General features: G+C 48.2%; 2 protein-coding genes across 3 annotated transcripts; both read right to left on the reverse strand.

Annotated features, from left to right (window-relative positions):
- Positions 1 to 1,206: 1,206 nt before the first annotated feature.
- Positions 1,207 to 3,073, reverse strand: LOC308467157 (lamin-B2-like). Its single transcript, XM_080988579.1, has 5 exons — positions 2,997 to 3,073; positions 2,765 to 2,872; positions 2,335 to 2,454; positions 2,052 to 2,156; positions 1,207 to 1,409 (listed from the first exon to the last, which is right to left on the reverse strand). Exons 1-5 carry the CDS (start codon positions 3,051 to 3,053, stop codon positions 1,368 to 1,370), a joined length of 432 nt encoding a protein of 143 aa, XP_080844705.1. The 5' UTR covers positions 3,054 to 3,073; the 3' UTR covers positions 1,207 to 1,367.
- A 1,817-nt stretch (positions 3,074 to 4,890) lies between these two features.
- On the reverse strand, positions 4,891 to 20,034 carry LOC308467156 (interleukin-27 subunit beta-like). Of its 2 annotated transcripts, XM_080988578.1 has the most exons (7): positions 19,785 to 20,012; positions 18,420 to 18,537; positions 17,083 to 17,328; positions 14,502 to 14,616; positions 13,703 to 13,875; positions 12,733 to 12,896; positions 5,112 to 5,415 (listed from the first exon to the last, which is right to left on the reverse strand). In XM_080988578.1, the coding sequence occupies exons 2-7, from the start codon at positions 18,505 to 18,507 to the stop codon at positions 5,254 to 5,256; spliced, it is 948 nt and encodes a 315-aa protein (XP_080844704.1). In that variant the 5' UTR covers positions 18,508 to 18,537; positions 19,785 to 20,012; the 3' UTR covers positions 5,112 to 5,253. The 2 variants fall into 2 exon arrangements, with proteins under 2 accessions (XP_080844703.1, XP_080844704.1); XM_080988577.1 differs by lacking the exon at positions 12,733 to 12,896 and having other exon boundaries at positions 4,891 to 5,415; positions 19,785 to 20,034.
- Positions 20,035 to 23,542: the final 3,508 nt, after the last annotated feature.

A 23,542-nucleotide genomic window follows, 5' to 3' on the forward strand; every position in this document is an offset into this window, starting at 1 on the left:
AGAGGTTGGGTTACACAGGTTACATCATGAATACATTAGAGGGAGGTTGGGTTACACAGATTAACATATGGAGCAGGGAGGGGGAAATATGCAGAGTTGGAGATATGCGCGGATAAGCGCTTCCTGAGTACCGGTGATGAGAAGACAATAGTCCAAGTATGCAAGGTCTATCACCTGGCATTGCCAGGTTGGGCAGAGTGATTTGACCGGATTAGGGTCTTCCTGAGTACGTGACTCCTCGCTCGAGGGATTATGGAGGCCGAGGAGGTGCCATGGAGTCCTGGAGAAACTGAGTCGATTGACCCCAGGGCCAAGGAAATCGGAGATGTGGTTGATTTTATATGAATTTTAGAAGTTTTAGTCCATTCTAGTCCATTCTTATATTAATAATTGAAGTCGGAAACAAAACAGATACATTGTTGCAAGATTTGACACTTTTATGAGTTCACGAGTTTCGATTCCATTGTTCTCCCAGCGGGGAGCCGTCAGTAGCTTGTCAAGAGGTTAAATGAGGCGTGCAGAGGCTCGCTGAGCTGATTCTGCAGAGCGGATGCATGGTTCTGATTGGTTAGAGCGCGGCCATTGAAACAAATGGGAACGCAGTTTGACACGGTCAACCCATGATAAGGATGGAGCGAGAGGGAGAGAAAGAGGCTTGAGAGTTTGGGCTTATTTCACCCATGTAGAAAAGGGAGAGGCACTTTAAACTTGGGGTTTGGGTTGAGTGTGGTGCTTGTGCAACGATGAGGGGGCTGAGGGGTGAATGTACAGTGGGCGCCCTTGAGGTCATCGCCTCAGACATACCAAAGGAGGGGTGAAGGAAGGCACCCCCCCCTTCCCGTATCACTGTTCTAGGAGCTCCAGGCTTTCTGAGGCACATCTAGGGTCAATGGCATGAAAATATCATTAATCCTCACATTTGCCACCTGGTTTTATCTGCACAACCACTGGGGTTGCCCCTGAGGGCACAGGCAGGCTTACACCCAGGGTCACCGCTTGACCACCTCCCCCCAGTACAAGAACAGGAGGGCCACAGAAGCAGACTGTCCACTCCAGAGTGACAACTTCAGCCATGCTTTCTCTTCCCTGGAAACTCCTGGAGCTGCATCACTCTTTGGCTTGCAAGTAAGACAACAAAGTAGACCACAGGCATTGCAAAGGGAAAGCAAATCTTCAAAAGATGGTGGCAGTTCTGGCTGATTCAAGTTCTCTCTTTAAGAAGTTTACTAAGGAACCATCTCCAAGAAAGAAAGGAAAAAAGGAGTGATCATATGCAATGTATAAAAATAGTTTCAGTGACTCTGGGCAGAGTCCCTGGGCAGAGCAAAAAAAGGAGAAAAGACGAGCAGAGACGGTTTCCCTTCCTCTCACATGACGGTGCAGCCCCTGGAGGTGGTCCTGGGATCCCCCTGGAGATAGAGAAGGAAGGAGGGGCATCAGGAAGCTCCCCAGGTGGCCCCGGCAGAACCCTCTCTCCTGCCCTGGCTAAAGATCAGAGAGGCAACTTGGATAGAGCTCAGCCTAGCTGTCCTCTTAGCAGCTTCTACCACTTGGGGACCGACCACCCTAGAGAGAGGCAGGGTGTGTGTGCCACAGCCAGTTGGGTGCAGGAAGGAAAGAAGAGCAGCTCCTGGGCACCACCCACAGCAGAGATGAGCAGCTGGGAGTCCCTCCCTCCCAGAATCTACCCTCACAAGTCCTCCCCTTTTCAAAGTGAGTCAAGACCCAGGAACGCTCCCTCTGCCACCCCAGGGAGGAAGAGACTCCTGACTTGGCCAATTTCTTCACTTTCCTTTCTTGAGCAGAGTCAACTCCCAACTCCTTAACCTTTGATAACTAAAAGGCTGGGCCTAAGCTGCTCAGCCTCGCTGTGTGTGTGTGTGTGTGAGAGAGAGAGAGAGAGAGAGAGAGAGAGCGCGCGCAGCTGCCCCTTGGGAGAGACCAAGGTACCCCGTTGTCTCCTTGGAACCACCCCCAAGCCATGGCTGCAGTCAGGCCCCAATCGATTCAACCCTTGGTGGGTGGGTGGAAGTGTTTTTTCTTCCAGCTACCTGCTGGTGAAAGAGGTCTTCCTCCCCAAACTCTGCCTCCTCATCTTCCTCCCCGTTGTCCTGCAGCACAGCAGATGACTGAGTCAAACTCCTCACAGCAACTTCCTGAGAAGAAGTAGGAGAAACGCAGCTCATGTTGAGTGTAGCAGGTGCTCAGTGAATGTTCAAAGGCAGCTTCTTTGTCATGTCCTTGCATCAAAAGCTAGGCAACCTTTTCTTCACTATTTGGCTTCTCCAGCACCTCCAGCCCCCCACCCACAGTGCCCCCCTTCGGAGGACCTACCTCTCCATCAGAGTTCACCAGGTAGGTGCGGACACTGGTCCCGGTGCCCCAACTGGTCTGGTGCTTCCACACAAGGACAGAAGGTGGGCTGTGGGCCACCCCAGCATCAGCTGCCCAGATCTAGCAAGAAAGAGACTCCCTCATTCACAGGCAGGGCACCCTTGATCCTTCACCACGCCAGAGGGAGCAGCCCTCCAAGCTGACCCCAATGGCCAGCCCTCCAAGTGGCAGAGGCATCTGGGCTTCCTGCAGGGACCACCCCCCAGTCGCAGGGAGCCTTTTCTCCACAGGCTGCAGGAAACAACCAAGGAGGTTCTGCGTCGGGCACGGAAGGTGGGCAGAGCGTGAGGAGGTCTCTGGATACTGGGCAACCAATACCCTCCCTTCCAATGAGGAGGCCTTTTCTCCTGAGGAAAGAACCATGACTTACTGTGACCGCCTGCCCAGCCCGGAGGACATATTTTGGGGTAAATTTGTAAGCCACCTCTTCTCCCTCGCCAATCTTTTTCTTCAGCCTCCAGTTCCCAAGAGATTGATCCTGAGGGAGAAGCAGCGGGACTCAGGGAGCAGCAAAACCAGCCCCAGGGCCAGGCCAGTCAAGGAGGGAAGCCTGAAGGCCCCAACAGTGCTTCTGAGCCAAGACCTCTCTTCCCGCAGCCTACCTTGTCAGAGCGGTTCTTCAGCTGAACATACTTCCCCGCTGGGTCCACGTCCTCCATGCTTTTTTTGGTAATATTTTTTATTAATTTTAGCATACAAAAAAATTTAGATATACTACACAAATTAATATGCATATATCCTTATTTGGACTTCCTTCAGCATCTCTGATAGCCTTTCATCTTAATTATTTCTCCTGCAATTCCTAACTTAATATTGCCTTTACATTTTCTAACAAATCGTTTCTTCCTTTCTATTTTTACAATATTAGAACAGCCCCAGGTAAAAATCTCCCAACCATAATAACCTTATGGCCTTATGACTTTTATAACAAAGGCAATTAATAAGAGCAACATTTGTTCTAAAAAGGCAATAAAAAAGCCACACAAATTATTTCTCTCACAATGGAGTGAAACTGAACCTCTGGATACCCACACCAATGTGAGAAGCCTGGGCCACGTGTTGGGGTTCGGGTTTCGCCTAGGTTGGCTCCCTTCCCAGGGGGATGCTTTTCAGAGAGACTTCTTGACAGAGCATGCAGCTCTCTCCTGGAGATGTTCTTGCTGTGGAGTTCAACTCCAGTCCTCAGCTCTCTCTATCCAAACCTCAAGTTGAAGGATGTGGAGAGAAATGGGCCTGTCATTGTTTCTGTTTTTTTCGTCCAGTGCTTTGTATTGCTTCCTAAGAAGTAATTTGTTAATGAAGCAAGAAGAAATGTTCTGCCTGCTCTGATCTTGGGAAATCTTTTAGTTCTGTAACAAGAAAGAATGAGTGCCAGGAGTTTTCTTTCCCCTGCCCTCCTCCGTTCCAGCCCCTTTTCCTTTTGTGGACTGTCTTATCACTGGTACTTATAGAATCATAGAGTTGGAAGGGACCCAAGGGTCATCTAGCCCAACCCCCTGCAATGAGGAATCTCAGCTAGTTCATTCATAACAGATGGCCATACAACTGCTGCTTAAAAAGCTCCAAGGAAGGAGAGGCCGCCACCTTCCTCGCTAGTCCATTCTACACTCTCGGACAGCTCTTTCTGTCAGAAAGTTCTTCCTGATGTTTGGTTGGAATCTCCTTTCTGGTAACTTGAAGTCATGGGTTCGAGTCGTACTCTCCAGAACAGGAGAAAACAAGCTTGTTCCCTCTTCCATGTGACAGCCCTTGAGATATTGGAAGATGGCTCTCAGTTTCTCCAGGCTAAACAAACCGAGCTCCCTCAACCATTCCTCATAAGGCTTGGTTTCCAGACTCCAGAATAGGGCTTGATCTTGTAAGCCACTGGTATTAGTAGCAATAAAGGTAACACTAATCACAGTAAGAAAGATATTAGGCATCATTAACAATTGTTTTTAAGAACATTGTTTACACATTTTTATACTGCTTAACTATGTGTGCAATGCAATTATGTATTCATTGCTTTGAGTAGTAATTTTAAGTGCATTGTTAATATAAAAATAAATGTGCAATACTGTTAAAATGCATATTTTCATAAAATGTAAACAGAAATAACTGAAGTATCCTATACTAATGCAGTGATTGGACTAATATAATATAATATAATAAAATAATCTGATGTCCTGCTTACAAGGACATCTGGTTGGCCCCTGTGAGAACAGGATGCTGGACTAGTTGGGTCACTGACCTGATTCAGTAGGATTTTGTTATGTTCTTGCTCTTGTTTTCCAACAGTAACATTATATAAGAAGATTGGCTGATATGAGCCTTTTGAGTAATGAGATGTTATTAATTCCTATTAAGATAAATTTGAATACTGCCATTGGTTGCAGTGTGATATAGATAGTGCTTTCTCAAAAAGCCCTTGTCAGAAACTTCCGGATTGGTGGTCTATGATCTTTTGGGGAGGGTGTGTGAAAGAAACTAGGTTTTTTCTTTTTCAACAAGAAACTGTTGTTGTCATTTTTTATACAGAATGTTTATTGGCATAAGCACATACCAAATGCAGGGAGAATAATGAATGTAAGAAATGCAAATAGAAAAATAAACTGAAAATATAGAGGGGAGGGGGAAACCGGGAAACAACTGAGAGTGCAATGAGAGTATGCATTTATCACATATATAGAAGAAAAAGGGGAGTCAAATTAGTTCCCAGTAAAGGAAAAGGAGGAAAAGGAGCTGAAATTTCCCCATGCAAATAGAAATTAGACTTCAGGCTCTGTGTGAACTCCAGAATTGCAAAAGGTGATGAAGAACTCTTGGCCATCCCTGGGAAGTGGGGGCTCATCCGAAATCCACAGGACCTCCAGGTGCTCCTCAAGCACACAGCTCTGGCATCCAGGCTGCCCCTGATGCTGCCGGACTCCAGGCACTGTACTGGCCGTGATCGAGGAAGTCCTTCGCTGCCACCTGGACCTGGTACGTCACCCCAGGGCGGATCCCAGTCAACACAAAGGATGTCTGCTCGGTGGGCCTTGTCTGCGAGAGACAAAAGACCACAGCTGTAATTTCATTTCTCAAAAACCTGACACCCACCATGCCACTCTGAAGAAAAAGGAAGCCAGTGTGGCCCAGTCTAGTGGCTACTGACTGGAAGTGGGGAGATGGGTTCAAATCCCCCCCCCCCAACACGATGCTTCAGCCAGTTCCGGTATTGTTGTAAAGAAAAATCTGCCCTTTTTTCCCTTATGGGGTATCCAAGAGCCCATATAGAGTCCTTACGTAGGTTCCCTATTGGTAGGAGAAAATAACAGAGGCCAACCAGAGAATATTGAGAAGCAAAGCAGCTAGTAAGCCTGATCTTTATTGATCTGTTGCAACAGGGTCCTCTCTCACCACACGCAGGAGGGAGGAGGAACTCAGAACAAAAGTGTGCCTGCCCTTATATAGACATTTTAAATTCCCTCCCTGGAGTCCAAGGCCACCCCCAGATACATCATACCTACATCACAGAGAGGGCGGTCTACAGCAGAAATCTGAGTGCTTTGTTTAACCTCCTGTCTGCCAGGTTACCTGTTTAATGGTCACTTGATTGGATTTCCTGGGGAGCCTGGCCAGTCTTTTGTAATGATAAATACTTAGTTCCTGAGCCAGGTCACAGGCTCACACCCTATTCATATCTCAAGACAGGATTCATATCTCTTCTGCCCTCAAGACATGATTTGTGAAGGAAAAGACAATGGGGAGGCTTTTCCATTTTCCTTTGACCTTGCAGAGAAAACATTTGGTCAGTTTGGGAATAAAAAATGGTTTCAGGTTGGTCTTCCTGTGCTGATCTATGTACGTGCTTGGTTAACAACACTTATGAACATTTAACATATATCTAAAACCTCAAAATTCCTATCACAGTATCTCTGCCTTATCTACCTCAAAGTTTGTTGTGAAGATAAAATGCGAGGGCAGAGACCTTAAGCAACTTTAAAGGCATCCAGGTTGGTGCCCATCGCTGCTTCCTGTGGGAATGTGTGGAGAAGGGGCTTCTTTTATCCCGAATCTCCCCACATTCACTTTCATCGGAGGTCCCTGAGTTCTAGTGTCAAGAGAGTGAGAGAAAAAGCTTTCTCTGCCCACTCACCCTGCTTAATTATATACCCTTCTACAGTGGTACTCAGGTTCTCAAACGCCTTGGCACTCAAACAACTTGGAACCCAAACACGGCAAACCTGGAAGTTCCGTAAGTGTTCTGGTTTGCAAACTTCTTTTGGAAGCTGAGCATGCTCCGTTTTGAGTGACACACTTCCATTTTGAGTGTTACACTGAAGTCTGTCTGTTTTTGCTATTTATTTTGCGTTTTTGTTTTTGTGGCTTTTTTGTTTTGTTTTTGTGACTGTGTGGAACTGATGGATTGATTGTGTGACTGCAGTACATTGTTTATTGCTTTCCTTTTATGGACCTGTGGTCTCATTAGATAGTAAAATTCATGTTAAATTTAGTGGTTTAGTGGTTGTTTTTAAAAGTCTGGAATGAATTAATCCATTTTACATTACTTTCTATGGGAAAGCATGCTTTGGTTTTGGAACGGACTTCCAGAATGGATTAAGTTTGAGAACCAAGGTATCACAGTATTTGGACCCCCCTCGCCTAAAATTCACAGCACAATTTCTTACAGGTCCTGCTCGCAATCGTGCTTCAGACTTACAGCCATGCATAGCTGATAGTCTGACTCGTATCCAAGGGGGCCACGAGATTACATTGGAAGCCGCCTAGAGTGGCTGGGGTACAAAAATAAATTACTGCTGCTACTACTACTACCACTGTGGCAACGTGCTCAGGGAAGCCATTTTGAGAGTTAAAATATTAAGCAAGGAAGCCATTTTGTTGCTCTCGGCCAGGTCCCCATATCCAATAAATACACTCAGACACCCACGACCCAGAGACACACAGAGATGGTGTTATGTACTGAGTTGAATAGGATCCAAACTGTAGCAGTCTGATTGGTCCTAGAACAATAGGATCCAAAAGGCAGCAGTCTGATTGGTCCTAGAACAATAGGATTCAGAATGCAGCAGTCTGATTGGTCCTAGAACAATGCAGCAGTATGATTGGTTGGCAGGAACCACCCAATCCTGCTCCAGATAGAAGTGAATCCACAACCTGATTGGCTTACAGTAGAATTCCAGAATTAGCCAATCATGTGCAGCCCATTGTGTAAATAATGTATATAAAGCAGATACTGTGAGGGGACATTTATTCATTCCTCCTCACCACTATGAGCTGAATAAAGAGCATGAAATCACTTTGCGACTCTGAGTATATTTCACTGGCGACGAGGATGGGATCCCGCTGAGCTGACTGCCACACACAGCACCGCAGCACCGCCAACTGCCGCACCGCTGCCTCGCACCGTGTATCCAGGCTTCAGCTCCGGGGCACAAGGAACTCAGAATGGCAGCCAACAGCAGCTTCTCGCCATTCAACCCAGCATCTGGAGACTGGGAAGCGTACGCCTCCCGTTTCACCTTCCTCCTAGAAGCCAAAGGGGTCACCGACGAAGAAGACGCCAAGAAGAGGGCGATATTCTTCAGCGTCTGCGGAGAGGAGACGTTTGAAATCGCCCGGGCTCTCCTTGCGCCTGAAGACGTCGCTACTGTTCCATACAAAACAATAATGGAACAGCTGAAGGGGCACTTTTCGCCGCAGCCCTCAGTGGTGGCTCGTCGAAATGCCTTCTACGCAAAGCGGCAAGCCCCTGGGGAAACCATAACTGGGTTTGTGACCTCTCTCCGCCAAGCCGCCCGGTTCTGCAACTTCTCAGAGCTGGAGAACATGCTTCGTGACCGCCTCGTCGGTGGCCTGAAGGATGAGAAGCTGCAACGGCGCCTCTACGCTAAGAAGGACCTAACGTTCCAGGTCGCTCTGGAGGAGGCCCTGGCAACAGAAGCTGCCGAGAGGTCGACCCAAGAGGCACGGCCGAGCCTGCCATCCCAACCGAGGGTCCACCATGAAGACCTCACCGACGACTCAGGATCCGACAGGGAGGAGGTGCACAGAGTACAGCAGCGCACTCAAGCAGCGCACAGACCACAGCTGCCTCGACGAGAAGGAGGGAACTGCGCAAGCTGCGGGGAGAGTCACGAGAGGAGGACCTGCCGTTTCCGCAACGCAGAGTGCAGGCAGTGCAGAAAATCGGGACACATCGCCCGGGTGTGTCGGGCTCGGCCCACCCGACACCAGGCATCAGATGACCAATCCAAGAGCCCCAGGTCCCGGGGCCCAACGCACCAAGGCAACTCGACGGAGCTCACGGACTTCCAGGTATACCAGTTGCCCCACCCCAACGTAGAGAAAATTTATGTAGAGGTACAGATAGAGGGGGCCCCATGCCGCATGGAGCTTGACACGGGTTCAACTCTATCCATAATCTCGGCAAGGACCTTAAGGAAACTGTGTCCCACTGGGGGTCCCAAACTCAGGCCGGCCCCATTCACCCTCCGGGACTTCCAGAAAGGTAAGGTCCCCACAATGGGGGTGGGGACCTTCAGGGTGCAATACCGAGGGCGGATGCGGCAACTGGACTTGCTTGTGGTCAAGGGCCCCTACATTAGCTTACTGGGATTGGCATGGTTTGGACCACTGGGGCTAGCTGTCACCGGGGTGAACCACACTAGCTTACAAGTGGACGTGGACGCCATATGCAAGGAATTTCCAGGGGTTTTCGATGGGAAATTGGGACAGTATACGGGCCCCCCCATTGCGCTACAGCTTGACCCCGCAGTACGACCGGTCAGGCTCAAGGCCCGCCGGGTCCCGTTCGCCTTGAAACCCCGTATAGACGAGGAATTGGACCGACTCGTAGAGCAAGGAGTGCTGGAGCCGGTGCCTAATGCTCCCTGGGAAACCCCAATCGTCACACCCGTCAAGCCTAATGGTTCGGTCCGCATCTGCGCAGACTACAAATGTACCATAAACAAGGCCCTCACGGCCCACGCATACCCAGTGCCAGTGGTCAGCCATGTCCTTGCCACCCTGGCTGGGTCGAAAATTTTTGGCAAGCTGGACTTGGCCCAAGCATATCAACAGCTGCCAGTAGATGAGGCCACAGCAGAGGCACAGACGATTGTGACGCACAGAGGAGCGTTCAGGGTAAAGCGGCTGCAATTCGGTGTCAGCGTGGCACCAGGCATATTCCAGAATATAATGGACTCTCTCCTTAAAGGGATTCCTGGCGTCACCCCCTTCTTCGATGATGTGTTGATTGCCGGCCCCACACCAGAGGAGTTTGAGGACCGCCTCCGCACCGTTCTGCACCGTTTCCAGACGGCGGGTCTCAAGGTGAAGCGGGAAAAATGTCTACTAGGAGTGCCTCAGGTGGACTTTCTGGGATTTATGGTGGACGCAGAAGGGGTCCACCCGACTGGGGACAAGGTACGGGCCATTTGTGATGCCCCAGCGCCCAAGAGCAAGACTGAACTTCAGGCCTTCTTGGGACTATTGAACTTTTACCATTCCTTCCTTCCCCACAAGGCGGCGGTAGCGGAGCCCCTACACAGACTCCTGGACAAGCGGGCCCCTTGGGTGTGGGGCCAGCGCCAGGAGGCCGCATTCCAGGCAGTCAAGGACTTGCTTGTCTCAAACTCGGTCTTGGCACACTTCGACGAGAGGCTGCCGGTGGTGCTAGCATGCGACGCCTCACCCTATGGCATTGGAGCTGTCCTGGGGCACCAACTCCCGGATGGAAGAGAGGTACCGGTGGCGTACTTTTCCCAGACACTCAACACAACCGAGCGGAACTACTCGCAAATCGACAAGGAGGGTCTGGCAATCGTAAAGGGAGTAAAAAAATTCCATGATTTCTTGTACGGGCGGCCCTTCACCGTGGTGACTGACCACAAGCCGTTGCTTGGCTTGTTTGCCCCCGAAAAGCAGACCCCCCAAGTGCTGTCTCCTCGCGTCCTCAGGTGGTCAATTTTCCTTGCCAGCTACCAGTATGCACTGATTCACCGACCTGGGAAGGCGATGGGCCATGCGGACGCCCTCAGCAGGCTACCACTACCGGAAACAGGCCCTGACCCAGCACCTGCACAAGAGGTTATGAGCCTGGAGCTGCTTCCCGACCGCCCCATTCAGGCACAAGAAGTTGCACACCATTCCAAGAAAGATAGGGTCATCTCCCGGGTCCTGGACTGGGTGTGGAGGGGATGGCCCAGCAGCAGCCCCGGGCCAGAATTTGCCGGCTACACAACCCGCAAACATGAACTGTCGGCCCACAAGGGGTGCCTGTTATGGGGAAGCAGAGTCGTTGTTCCCCAGCCCCTCTGCAAAAGGGTCCTCACAGCCCTACACGAGACACATCCAGGGGTAGTAAGAATGAAGGCCCTTGCCAGGAGTTATGTGTGGTGGCCGGGGATCGATGGAGAGATAGAGGCCTGGGTCAAACACTGCCAGGCCTGCCAAGAATCCCGCCCAGATCCCCCAAGGGCCCCAGTCCAGTCCTGGGAGTCCGCCCGAGCACCATGGTCATGCCTGCATGTGGATTTCGCTGGCCCCTTTCAGGGGAAAACATTCTTCATAGTGGTGGACTCCTACACCAAATGGCTGGAAGTCGCACTGGTACCGTCCACTTCCACGTCCGCAGCCATCCGGGTACTACGCAGGCTGTTTGCAACCCACGGGCTCCCTGACACTCTCGTCTCAGACAACGGGACTGCATTTACGTCAGGAGAATTCCAAACCTTCACAGCGCAGAACGCCATCCGCCACATCCGTTCGGCGCCGTTCCACCCTGCCACCAATGGCCAAGCAGAACGCATGGTGCGGACCACCAAGGACACCCTTCGCCGCATGACGCAAGGGGACTGGGAGTACCGCCTTGCCACATTCCTTCTAGCACAGCACAGCACCCCCAGCTCAACGACTGGCCGGAGCCCCGCTGAACTACTAATGGGTCGGCGCCTTGCAATCAGATTGGACCGCCTTCACCCCGATAGAGCTCAGGATGAGGTAGTGGTGGGGGAAGGCAGGAACCCCCGGACCTTCGAGGCCCAGGACCCAGTGTACGCAAAGAATTTTGGGGCAGGCCCAGCATGGGTACCCGCCACAATCACCAGGGTCACTGGCCCCGTGTCGTACGAGGTGCTAACGGATGGGGGGCAATGCTGGCGCCGCCACTGCGACCAGATACGGCGACGATTCCCGGGAGAAAACCAGGAGGAGGACAGGTCAGAGGAGTCCCAAGGGAACAGCGGGGCAGTGAGGCCCATAGAGCAGGAGGGGCCAGCAGGAGAGGCAGAATCAGTAAATACAGAGAGGACCCGTGAGGCCGAAAGGACACCGGAACCAGAACCACGACTGAGCGAGCCGGTTGCACCAGACCAAACAGCCGCATCACAGCCAGCATCCTTGGAACACGAGCCAGAACCCGGAGCCCGGACCAGGGAACACCCCAGGCCACAACGCACACGTAGGCCGCCGGCATACCTTGAGGACTATGAATGCGACCTCCCGGGCAGGACTGGAACTTAGAGGGGAGGGGTGTTATGTACTGAGTTGAATAGGATCCAAACTGTAGCAGTCTGATTGGTCCTAGAACAATAGGATCCAAAAGGCAGCAGTCTGATTGGTCCTAGAACAATAGGATTCAGAATGCAGCAGTCTGATTGGTCCTAGAACAATGCAGCAGTATGATTGGTTGGCAGGAACCACCCAATCCTGCTCCAGATAGAAGTGAATCCACAACCTGATTGGCTTACAGTAGAATTCCAGAATTAGCCAATCATGTGCAGCCCATTGTGTAAATAATGTATATAAAGCAGATACTGTGAGGGGACATTTATTCATTCCTCCTCACCACTATGAGCTGAATAAAGAGCATGAAATCACTTTGCGACTCTGAGTATATTTCAGATAGGCTGATAAGGATTACCAAATTAGTACATGGAAGGGTCATGTCCAACTCCTCATGCCCTGTCTCCAGGCGGAACCTAATGTATCTATCAGAGTATGTGCAATGCTGTAACTTTTGATTGGATAAAGACCTGATTCAAGACTGTCTAAAGGGAAGCCTCCCCTGCTGGGAGGGGCTGGACTTCGGAACTTATTCCTCGGTGCCATTGCTTGCTGCCAGCAAACAATTAAAGCTTTCTTGCTGGTCATTTGACTGGCCTGACCATTTGCTACACTACTACTAGCACTACTACTACTACTACTATTTCTATTATCTCCAATAAGCCAGCAGCCTGTGCACCAAAGCATTAAAGGAAGGGCTGCAAGAAGAAGCACAACGGTCAAATATAGGAAGCGCAGCAATTTTGTCCTAAAGCTACAGAGCCCTGACTTATTTATGGTGCTCTCTCTCACCATTTTGCTGGTGTTGGTTCCATCCCTTGAGTAACGGATCAAGTATTTGAGGGGGAAGTATTCTGGGAATTTCCAGGAGCTGGGGGGCTTCCACACCAAAAGTATCTTCTTCCTCTGGCCCGGGATCTGGGAGACGGTCAAGTCTTCTGGAGGGTCAGGCTTGACTAAGACAAAGCCAGTGCAGAGAAAATAATACAAAACAAGCAAGCGAGTGGAGAGATGGAAGAAGCATGTGTGGCCTACGGTGCCACCTTCACACCAGGCACTAAATGGTTATGGATCCCAAAGAATCCTGGGAACTGTAGTTTCTTAAGGGTGCTGAGGATTGTTAGGAGACCCCACTAGTCCCCTCATGGAACTACAGTTTCCAGAGAGGTTTAACAATCCTTCCCGAGGAACTCTGGGAATTGTAGCTCGGTGAGGGGGATGGAGCCCTCCTTACAACTCTCAGCACCCTTTATAAACTGCATTACCCAGGATTCTTTGGGGGAAGCCATGCTTGTTTAAAGCGCTATAAATGTGTGGTGTTAATGTGGACAACATTCGGAGTCAATCCTGCCAGCCCTGTAAAAGCCACTCTGAATAACACAATGTGCCCTCAAAACTCTGAACCTACAAACCTGTTTCTGTCACCCTTGTGGTTTAAAACCTTTTAAATCCCCCAGTGATGGACAAGTTCCCTATCTCTGCACTGTACAGACTTTTGCCCCAACGAAGCAGTGGAAGACTCTTGCTCATCTGCCTCCACCAGAGGACCAGGGATCCTTCTTTGGGCTAGCTAGTGTGGCCAGGTATTGGCTAGTGACTCATCAGCCCCAGCCATCATGACCAATGGTCAGCGATGATGGAAGCTGTAGTCCAGCAATGTCTAAAGAGCAACAGCATGTTACTGCCGTCAGCATGAATCCTGTTTCCTTCCGTTAGAAAAGTTGCAGGAAATCATGTGTGTCGTGATTCTATGAAAACTTACGGATCTCATTCTGGAAGAAGTAGTAGTGGGTCGTCGCTGCCCCCAGGGGGTTCACCGCTGTTACATTCAGCACATAGGGATTGATGGAGAACATCTGGACATTGTCAATGGAGCAGCTGTTGGCCACTGTGGTAGCTTGGACACACTCCTTTCCTTCCCCTCCCATGCCAAGCCTGGATTGCAAAGAAGTCAGAGATTAGCATGGGCTGCCCAGGCCACCTAGTGACAAGAGCAAACCAGCAACGAAACACCCCAAGCGAGATGGAGTTAACTCTAGATTAGCAAAACAGGAGCTGCACAGGAGTGTCAGGCCTCATGAGCACAGCAATTCTTGCCCTGTGGATCAGTTGCTGAGACTAAAGGTCCCTGGCTCCCCACAGCTGCCTAAGTCTCCTCCTCTCCAGATTCCTCTTCTGCCTCTGATTCTGGACTTCTCTCTGCCACAGACTCTCCCTGCTCACTAAAACCTGTTGCCTCCTCAGCTTCTGACGCCTTTTCTCAGTCTGCTCCCTCTTCCTCCTCTGACCACTCATTGTCGTCCCACCTGCAGTCCCTGGGCTCTGAGCCTTCTTCCCTCGCGGTTTCTAGCTGGTTCCTCCCACCATCCCTGTGTCCAACCAGTCCATGACACCTACTAAGGAAACAAGTTGGTTTATGAGCGCCATGGGTAGCCCTGCAGCCCTTCTGAAAGCTTCACTTTAATTTGATAAATATTGTTTCCTCCGTTTCTGTGAAGAGAGAAGCCGAATTGCCACAGCTGTATCTATGATACCAATAAGAGGGAGTTTCTCCTTTTTACCTGTACGTGGAGGAAAAAAAAGTAGGCAGGTGTGTCTTTGTCTCCAACCTCCAGGAGCAATTGATGGCTGGGTAGGTGGTGGACCAGCACCATACTAAAGGCTTATCAGGTGGGTCTGGAGGAAAGGGGAGGAGCAGAAAAGCTGGCTTAATTAATTATTTCATAAAATTTATGCATTGCTTGATAGTATATAAAAAAAAAACCCTCAAGGAGGTTTACAAAAAAAAAGATCATAGAATCATAGAGTTGGAAGAGACCACAAGGGCCATCAAGTCCAACCCCCTGCCAAGCAGGAAACACCATCAATAATAAATCAATAAAACTGGGGGGGGGGGATCCATAACCATTCTTTAAAGCATACAAAAGTTAAAAGACCACAACAGATTCAAATCACCTTGACTTTCTAAGCATCTGGGTAGGCTTGTCTAAAGGAACGCTTTTAGCAGGCACCAAAATAATACAGTGAAGGCGCCTTCTTGATATCTAGAGACAGGGAGTTCCAAAGTGTAGGTGCTGCCACACTAAAATATTGATTTCTTACATGTGTAGAATGGGTTTTATGTGGCACATGTAATACTGCCAATTCTAGCTGCTTCCTAGCAATCAGACCCCTCCAGCTGCCTATGGTGGCTGCTAAGGACAATGTTCTTAATTATGTCTAGTCCTAGGATCTGCCACTGCACCACACTCTCATCTGCCCAGTCCCTGACAGTTCCCAGGATTCTGTGGGTGGAAAATTATGCATTAAATGCATGGTGTTTACCCAGTCAATGAGTCACATGACCCATTTTGGTCACTGCTCTCTCTCCACTTTACTATCTGGTGGGGAGACAGTTACATTTGAGTAATTCCATGAAAATGTCAACCAACAAACACATTTTTCATTTTCATATTCAGCTAACATGTTCTACATCACTTCAAGAATAATTTTTGTTCACCAACACCACAAAGACAAAACTAGGGGACACCCAAATACCTTGGCTAACACACCACACCTTCTTAATCCAGCAGTAAAATCAGTAGCCACTAGGCCCTTGACCACATTTGAAAACCTTCGCCTGACAGCAGAGGGACACGGCTAGAAGATGGTATCCACAATATACAAGATACTTCTCCAGAATCCCTCAACACAATCAAAAAACAATAGGAGCATGACATAGGCTACGAAATAAACCCTACCCAATAGACTAAAATGTGGTCTAAACCTCCCTTGAAAGCCATCTTAGCTAAAAGAAGGGAACTTACTTATAGATGGTACCTAACACCACAGAAATTCGTGCTGACACAACCAGGAACCTCTGGTCTTGGTCTCTGGGAGGTGACTTAAATCACTAAGCTTCTTTCAATTTTTTAATTGGGCTGGAGAGGCTGCAGTTCTACAGGCACATACCTCCACATGTAGTGGGATTTTGATCCAACCCTTTTGGACAGCAATTCTACAAGAAATATGCAAAAGAACTAAACAGGCATTATAAGCCACCCTGAAAATGGTTGAAAGCAGTCTTGAACAAAGTGTAAATGGATTTTTAACACAATAAACACCACAAACACAGGGAATAATGCCATTGTGGGAAATGTGATTATCTCAAAAGAAAGTGCAAAAACAGCAATTGAGGTACTGGTGTCAGTTGGCAACTTTGTTGAGTTTGAGACTGGGAAACTGAAAAGAAAAATTGCTGCCCAGCTGATGCAATAGGATATTCATAAGTATGAAACCCTCTTTTTTTAATAATGGGGACTTCTGTGACATTTACCTTCCCTGCCAATTATGGTATATGGTAAATTGAAACAAAAACCAAATTATTAGGATGTTGCCATGGCTAAGGGTAAGTTCCTGTGGACGTTATAACTTTTAACCCTACTGTGCCTTTAATTAGAAGCTTATTCCTTGTGGCTTCTACAACCAATTGCAAAAGCAAAAGCACTGCTGAATTGCTCTCTTTTATGCCTTTACTTATTCTGTTCCCATTTTCCTGCCATCAGCACCCCAAGTGGCAGATTACAGGTACCTGTTTCCTAATTTACCATCCCACCCCCCGCAAATCCCCCCTCTATTCCAATTTTTAAAAATTGAAAGAAGCTTAGTGATTTAAGACACCTCCCACAGACCAAGACCAGACCAAATTAAGGGGCAGCCAATGCCTTAAGATGAAGAAGACCCAAGGAGCAAGCTTCTAATAAACATTGCAGGGGCCTTTGGTGAGCAGGACCTCTTTCTAAGAAAATACTATAGAAGAATCTTGGTCATGGGAAAGGCATTGCACGATAGCATGCAATTAAGTGCTACGCTGAATTTTGATTCCTCTTCCAACCAATTCAAAGTAGGGTTTCCCAAACTTGGGTCTCCAGCTGTTTTTGGACTACAGTTCCCATCGTCCTAGTCCTGCAGCTAGGGATAATGGGAATTGTAGTCCAACAACAGCTGGAGACCCAAGTTTGGGAAATCCTGGATTACAGAAAGGCAGACTCTTAGTTAGACTCTGGTGGGGAATCAACCAGAGAGGGGCAGAGTCAAAAAAGACCAAACATCAAGAGCTTGAGACACAAGGACTGTGGACTGTAATTGCCTTTTTCTACTCACAGCCCAGCTTCAGATGAATTCTCCGCAGCAACCGCCCAGTGGCGAGATCATGGCAACTGTATTCCCCATTCTGAGCCAGGCTGGCGTTGTGCAAAACAAGGCTGCCATCTCTTCTCACTGCCTTCAAAATCCCACGGAACGTGCTGCTCATTTTCCATCCCACCGTGGAATTGCCTTCAGGGACGGGGCAATGCAAGAGGACTTCAGGCGCCCCAAGGCTGGCGTACTGCTGGTCTAGTGGAACTCCTGTGTTCCCCCCACCCCCAAAAAAGAACAATGGAAGGGGGGGACGATTAATAATATACAACAGTTGTGTGGTATTGCATCAGAGGAAGAGATAAGCTTGCAGCACTTATCTTTTATTCCAGAGCTTACAAGTAGAATACAAGAAAGAACTATTTTCTTACAATCATAGAATTATAGAGTTGGGAGGGACTCCCAAGGGTCATCTAGTTCAAACCTTTACAATGCAGGAACCACAGCTAATGAATCCCTGACAGATGGTCCTCTGGCCTCTGTTTACAAACCTTCAAGGAAGGAGAGGCCACCACTTTCTGAGGGAGCCCGTTCCACTGGCCAACAGCTTTTACTATCTGAATGCTCATCTTAATGTTTAGTTGGGATCTCCTTTATTGTCATTTGAATCAGTTAATTCAGGTCCTCCGCTCTGGAGCAGCAGAAAGCAAACTTGCTTTATCTTCCATATGAAGCTCTTCAGATATTTGAAGGTGGCTCTCATATCACCTCTCAGCCTTCTATTCTCACAATGACCCTGTGAGGTTGTTGTTGTTGTTATTGTTGTTGTTGTTGTTGTTGTTGTTGTTGTTATACTGCCCTGTACTCAGCGGTCTTGGTTAGCTGGGCTGAGCTGCTTCAGTGCCTCTTGCCCTAGTGCTATAGACTGTGTCTGCTCAGTCTGCTGCTCAGGTACTAAGCGTACATGGGAAACATCAAGGATATCCCTTCATATGGCCTTTGAACCAGGACAATAACACCAATGCCTGATCCCCTATAAAAGTTTTCAATGTGACCTTGCTATGATTCTACACAATGCACTGAAATGTGCAGTGATACCCCCAGATTAACCACAACACAAATTAAAGGGGACCACAGGGGCTGCTAAGTAAGAGTTTCAGGACTGGGGGATCCCACCAGTTTTAACCCAACACAGTATTAAAAGGTTGGAAAGGGGTCCTCTGGATGATATGGCAGGAGTTGCTCCAGGAAGCAAGGTGCTGGACCTCATGGAGCTCTGGAGAATTTGCATGCAGCTTTGGAGCAGCCAAGCAGCCACGCTGCCAAGCCTCTCCCGTCAGTTGCCTCTCTTCCTGCCATACCTTTTGATCCGTTGAACCAAACAATGTCCTCTTGGGAAGGGAAACCGGGTGACAGGAGAAATGAGATTGTCAGTATTATCCACTGCATCTTCCTTCAGTGCTTGTGCAGCTTCAAATCCTGTGTGAAAGAGTCATCAAAACTCGGCTTATGTAAAACACTTAATATGCAGTATTTTCCAAGCTTACAACTTAACTAAGAAGGACCCCTCCAGACGGCTGGTCTTTTGGTGGGTATATTCTGTAGCATGTTATTGATGCAGTAGGAGTGCATTACAGTAATGGTAGATTTACACTGGACCATCCACAGGTCACTCTGGTTTATTAGTTCTGCAATGTTACCACATTATTGCCGTCTGGAGTGGCACTCTTGTACTGTAGTGCAACAAAAGTAGGACAAGAAACTACAACTCAGGAAAATTTGTGTTATTAAAACTTACAAGATTTTAGCAGGAAACAAGAGGATGCGCACCAGTTGCAAGTGAAGCAGTATGACCCCCTGAAAGATTTTACAGGCACACATGGTCTTTATTCCTATATACATAAAAATGCAAGGCTGTCATCACACTGTAGTTCATGTGGCTGCCAGTAGGTGGTGAACTTTAGCATGATGGCAGGTGGCCCAGGTGAGCTGTTTGATGGGGAGAGGTGCTTTGCAAACCGATCTGTGAAGCCCACCCCCTTCCTTTAAAAGCAAGGGGGGTCATGGTGATCAGGGAGTGGAGGGGAAGAGGAAACGTTTGGGGCAAGCTGGGAGGGGATAGGTGAGTGAGGTGTAAAGGGAGGAGGAGCTGGCGGGGAGGCAGGGGGGGCAAGCAGAGTGAGTGGGGCGGCGGCACCTAGCATTTATTTTATTTAACAAAATTTGTAACAAAATTTAACAAAATTTGTAAACCATTATATTTTTTCTTAAACTAAAAAACCACAACACCTCTAAATGATTTACAAAATTATAAAACAAAATATTAAAATTATCAACAGTCAAAACAAGTAACTAAAAACATAATTAAAATTAGACAATTAAAATAGGCAGCTGAGAGAGAGGTGTTTTTAATTGCAAATATCGAGGACTGAACTCAAGGCTGGGAAAAAACGAGAATATGAGAGAAACCAAAATTAACAGGTTAGCCCAGCTCTCCATGACTAGCAAGGGCCCCAAAGTTCAGTCCTAAGGGAGGAGATGGCGTGGCCCCCGGGAACATTGGGAGAGCAACAGGTATGCCATGCCATTGCAGGCTCATTGGGGCAGAGATCCTTTTATGCTGTGATTTGTTCAAGGCACTGCATTGCATGCTGCTGTCATGGCAACAGTAAATGGAGTCCTAAATTTTTATTTTTAAGGGATGGGGGGGCAGGGGGAGGACTCACCAGTAGCAAAGATTTTGCCTTCTGAGTCTGGGCTGGTTCCCGACCACGTCTCTCTTCAGGAGGCTGGATATCTCTGTGGTTTTGTCTCAACCGCTGGCCTTCCCCTCACTTCCTGGCTCACAGCTGATCTCAGGAAGCCTTTTCTCCTAAGAAGGGCCGGATTCCCATAACAGCCCCCCCCCCCACTGGCTCGGATTTCCCCTCCTGTCACACATCCCGGACAGAACATCCAGAATGACAAAACAGGCTTCCCGAAACATCCCCAAGGCTGTGTACTCGTGTGTGTGTGTGTGTGTGTGTGTGCGCACCGCCGCCCCCCCCCATTTAACACTTATTGGAGCAATTTTTGTTTAGCAAGGGGCATTCCTGAATCTCTCACAACGACCCTGTGAGGTAGGCTAACTGACCAGAAATGGGGGTGGGAGTGGGAGTTATTCAGTATCCCCCCCCCCTCATTTTAAAGCACTTATTAGAAGCACAAGTGGCAAGGCTGTTGATAACTATTGTGCCAAGTTTATCTATAAGCCTACAGATGCCTTCCAGATGATTTGAAGTCAGCATCCAACAGATTTGCTGACTGGGGGTTGATGGGAGTTGTAGTCCAAAACTGTTCCGGCTGGGGCCGATAGGAAGAGCCGCCTGAAATATCTGGAGAGCAATAAGTTTGCAAAGGCTCATGCAGATAGAATATCCCTGCTACTCATTTTAGCTTCCTTTGCTAGAGTTATGAGTAGTGGGCGCTAGGTGGAGCTTTTTTCAGTCGGAGCGCCCTGTCCTCTCTCAGGCGGGTGTCGTTGCAGTGAGTACATACCGAAACAAACATTTCAAGTCAAAATGGAAACTGGCCACTGTGCAAGTTTACCCTTTTATTTAGATTGGAAGACAAGAATCAGGCATCCGCACAACACGGCCAGTCCAACGAAGCTGATGTTGAAGAATCATTGCTTTGCTTCTTCCAGTACACTGGCATTTGTTCGCCTGTCTTCTCAAGTGATGTGTAAAAATTTTCGGAGACATTGCTGAATCAAAAGAAACAACCACCCACCTCTAAGCAATTTACGGTACATAAAACGATATATGAAAATGCCAATAAAATCAAACTTATAAAACAGCCAGGGACAATAAAAAATTATCAAAAGACTGGTGAAATCAACAGTTTTCAAAACTACAGTCACACCTCGGGTTACAGACACTTTGGGTTATGCGATTTCGGGTTGCACCGAACCCGAAAGTACTGGAACTGGTTACTTCCAGGTTTCGGCGCTTGTGCATGTGCAGAAGCGCGGAATCGTGACCTCCGCTGCGGGTTGCAAACGTGCTTCCCACACGGATCACATTTGCAACCCGAGCATCCACTGTAATACAGTGGTGCCCCGCAAGACAAATGCCTCGCAAGACAAAAAACTCGCTAGACGAAAGGGTTTTGCGTTTTTTGAGCTGCTTCGCAAGACGATTTTCCCTATGGGCTTGCTTCGCAAGACGAAAAACAAAAACGTCTTGCAAGTTTGTTTCCTTTTTCTTAACACCGTTAATACAGTTGCGACTTGACTTCGAGGAGCAACTCATAGAACGCGGTGTGGTAGCCTTTTTTGAGGTTTTTGAAGACTTTGGTGATTTTTGAAGCTTTTCCAAAAGTTCTTTTAAACTTTTAAAACTTTTTTGGGGGTTTTTGGATTTTGGGTTGGGGTGTTTGGAATTCAAGGACTTGGTGTTGGGGAGGGGTTTGCAAGAATCTGGAAGCTTGTGTGGTTTTTTTCTGCATTTTTATGATTTTCTGTGACCATTGGGCCACTCTGCTGTTTTTTTAAAAAAATTCTGGATTTGAATTTCTGTGTGGTGGGTGGCTGGGGGAACAGTTGAGGAGGGGGTTCTTCAGCAAGAAGCAAAGAGTGGAAGAGGAACCTTCTTCGAGTTGTCCCCCAGAGTCTTAGAAAATGTACTGTACACTTTGTTGATTTTTAAATGTTTTTCTGTCGTGTGACTTTAAAGAGCACTTAATAAACTCTTGTTGTACCAAATTTGGCTTTGTTTGGACTTTTTTTGACCATAGGAATGCATTAATTGAATTTCAGTGCATTCCTATGGGATTTCATGCTTCGCAAGACGAAAAATTCGCTAGACGAAAAAACTCGCGGAACAAATTCATTTCGTCTTGCGAGGCACCACTGTACAGAAATGCTAAATGCTAATACAGAAATGCCTAAGCCTCCACTGCCTTGCAGGATCTCTTCAGGAGAAGAAAAGGCTAAGGAGTAAACACTGCACAAACCCAAAGATGGCTGGATGGCAACTCTTGCCCAACATCTTGCTCTGCGGGGCCAAGAGGGAGGTCTTGTCATCTGGACAGCCCAGGACCTTCAGAAGCACTGGCCAGGCTTGCGCCCTGTGGGGGTCACTTCGGTGCTGCTAGTGCAGTTTGACTTCACCCCCTAGAGGCATACTCCAATGTTTCTCAAAACAGATGGATGCCAACAAATATAATATTATTTCAGTTTAAAGACCACTTTATCTAAAGGATCTCAAAGTGGTTTGCATACACAAAAGTACAAAAAAAACTGCCTATGTGTAGAGCTGCACAAATATAAGATGGGGGACACCTGGCATTCAGTAGTACATGAGAAAAGGAACCAGGAGTCCTAGTGGACCACAAGCTTAACAACAGTGTGATGTAGCAGTAGGGGGGGGAGCTAATGCTATTTTGGGCTGCATCCACAGAAGTCTAGTGTCCAGATCAAGGGAAGTCATAGTCCCGCTCTATTCTGCCTTGGTCAGACCACACCTGGAATCCTGCGTCAAGTTCTGGGCACCACAATTTAAGAAGGATGTTGACAAGCTGGAAGGTGTGCAGAGGAGGGAGGCCAAGATGATCAAGGTTAAGGAAACCAAGCCTTATGCAGAATGGTTGAAGGAGCTGGGTATGTTTAGACTGGGAAAGAGGAGGCTGGGAGGAGATATGAGCGCCATCTCCAAACATCTCAAGGGCTGTCATATGGAAGATGGAGCAAGCTTGTTTTCTCCTGCTCTGGAGGGTAGGACTCGAACCCATGACTTCAAGTTACAAGAAAGGAGATTCCAACTAAACATCAGAAAGAACTTTCTGACAGTGAGAGCTGTTTGACAGTGGAAGACTCCCACAAGAGGTGATGAGCTCTCCTTCCTTGGCGGTTTTTAAGCAGAGGTTGGGTGGCCATCTGTCAGGGATGCTTTAGTCGAGATTCCTGCATTGCAGGGGGTTGGACTAGATGACCCTCAGGGTCCCTCTACAATTCTATGTCATAACATGTCAGGATGGACAGCAAGAACAATGTCCTCAATGTAGAAAGGCCATACTGTTTGGGGAGGAATCCAGTTATAAACCTGTGGCCCTGCTGCTCTGGTGGTAGCTGGACCACATTTCATGCTATGTTCCCCTTGCCTGAAGCACTTACACACACACACACACACACACGCGCGCGCGCGCGCGCGCGATGCCAAACTGAAATACAGCAAATGATAGAAAAGCGTTGTTAACTAAGTGTTAACTTCCAAACATCCCCAGGGTGTAGGAAATCCAGGTGTGGTCAAATTCTGTATCATGCAGATGGCATTCATTTATCCTAGAGTCTAGTCCAAGCCCCTGTGATGCAGGAATCTTTTTGCCCAACGTGGGGCTTGAATTCATGACCCTGAGATTCTCATGCTCAACCGACCGAGTTATTAAAATATTCATTTGACACTTTCCCCAAGAAGTTCATCACAGTTTCCGGCACCAACAGGCA

This window comes from Podarcis pityusensis (genome assembly GCF_964106645.2).
Source record: "Podarcis pityusensis genome assembly, chromosome: 18".
Taxonomy (NCBI): domain Eukaryota; kingdom Metazoa; phylum Chordata; class Lepidosauria; order Squamata; family Lacertidae; genus Podarcis; species Podarcis pityusensis.

Bases quoted from the DNA above. Each gene is read 5' to 3' on its own strand.
- LOC308467157 (XM_080988579.1), bottom strand. From the start codon at position 3,053: ATGGAGGACGTGGACCCAGCGGGGAAGTATGTTCAGCTGAAGAACCGC. The intron at 2,455-2,764 runs GTAAGTCATGGT...CTTTCTTGCTAG, and splicing joins GGGCTGGGCAGGCGGTCACA to ATCTGGGCAGCTGATGCTGG. The intron at 2,157-2,334 runs GTAGGTCCTCCG...ACTTCTTCTCAG, and splicing joins TGGTGAACTCTGATGGAGAG to GAAGTTGCTGTGAGGAGTTT.
- LOC308467156 (XM_080988577.1), bottom strand. From the start codon at position 18,507: ATGCAGTGGATAATACTGACAATCTCATTTCTCCTGTCACCCGGTTTC. The intron at 14,617-17,082 runs GTGAGTAGAAAA...CCTTTCCTCCAG, and splicing joins AATTCATCTGAAGCTGGGCT to ACCCACCTGATAAGCCTTTA. The intron at 13,876-14,501 runs GTAAAAAGGAGA...TTTGCAATCCAG, and splicing joins TTTTTTTCCTCCACGTACAG to GCTTGGCATGGGAGGGGAAG.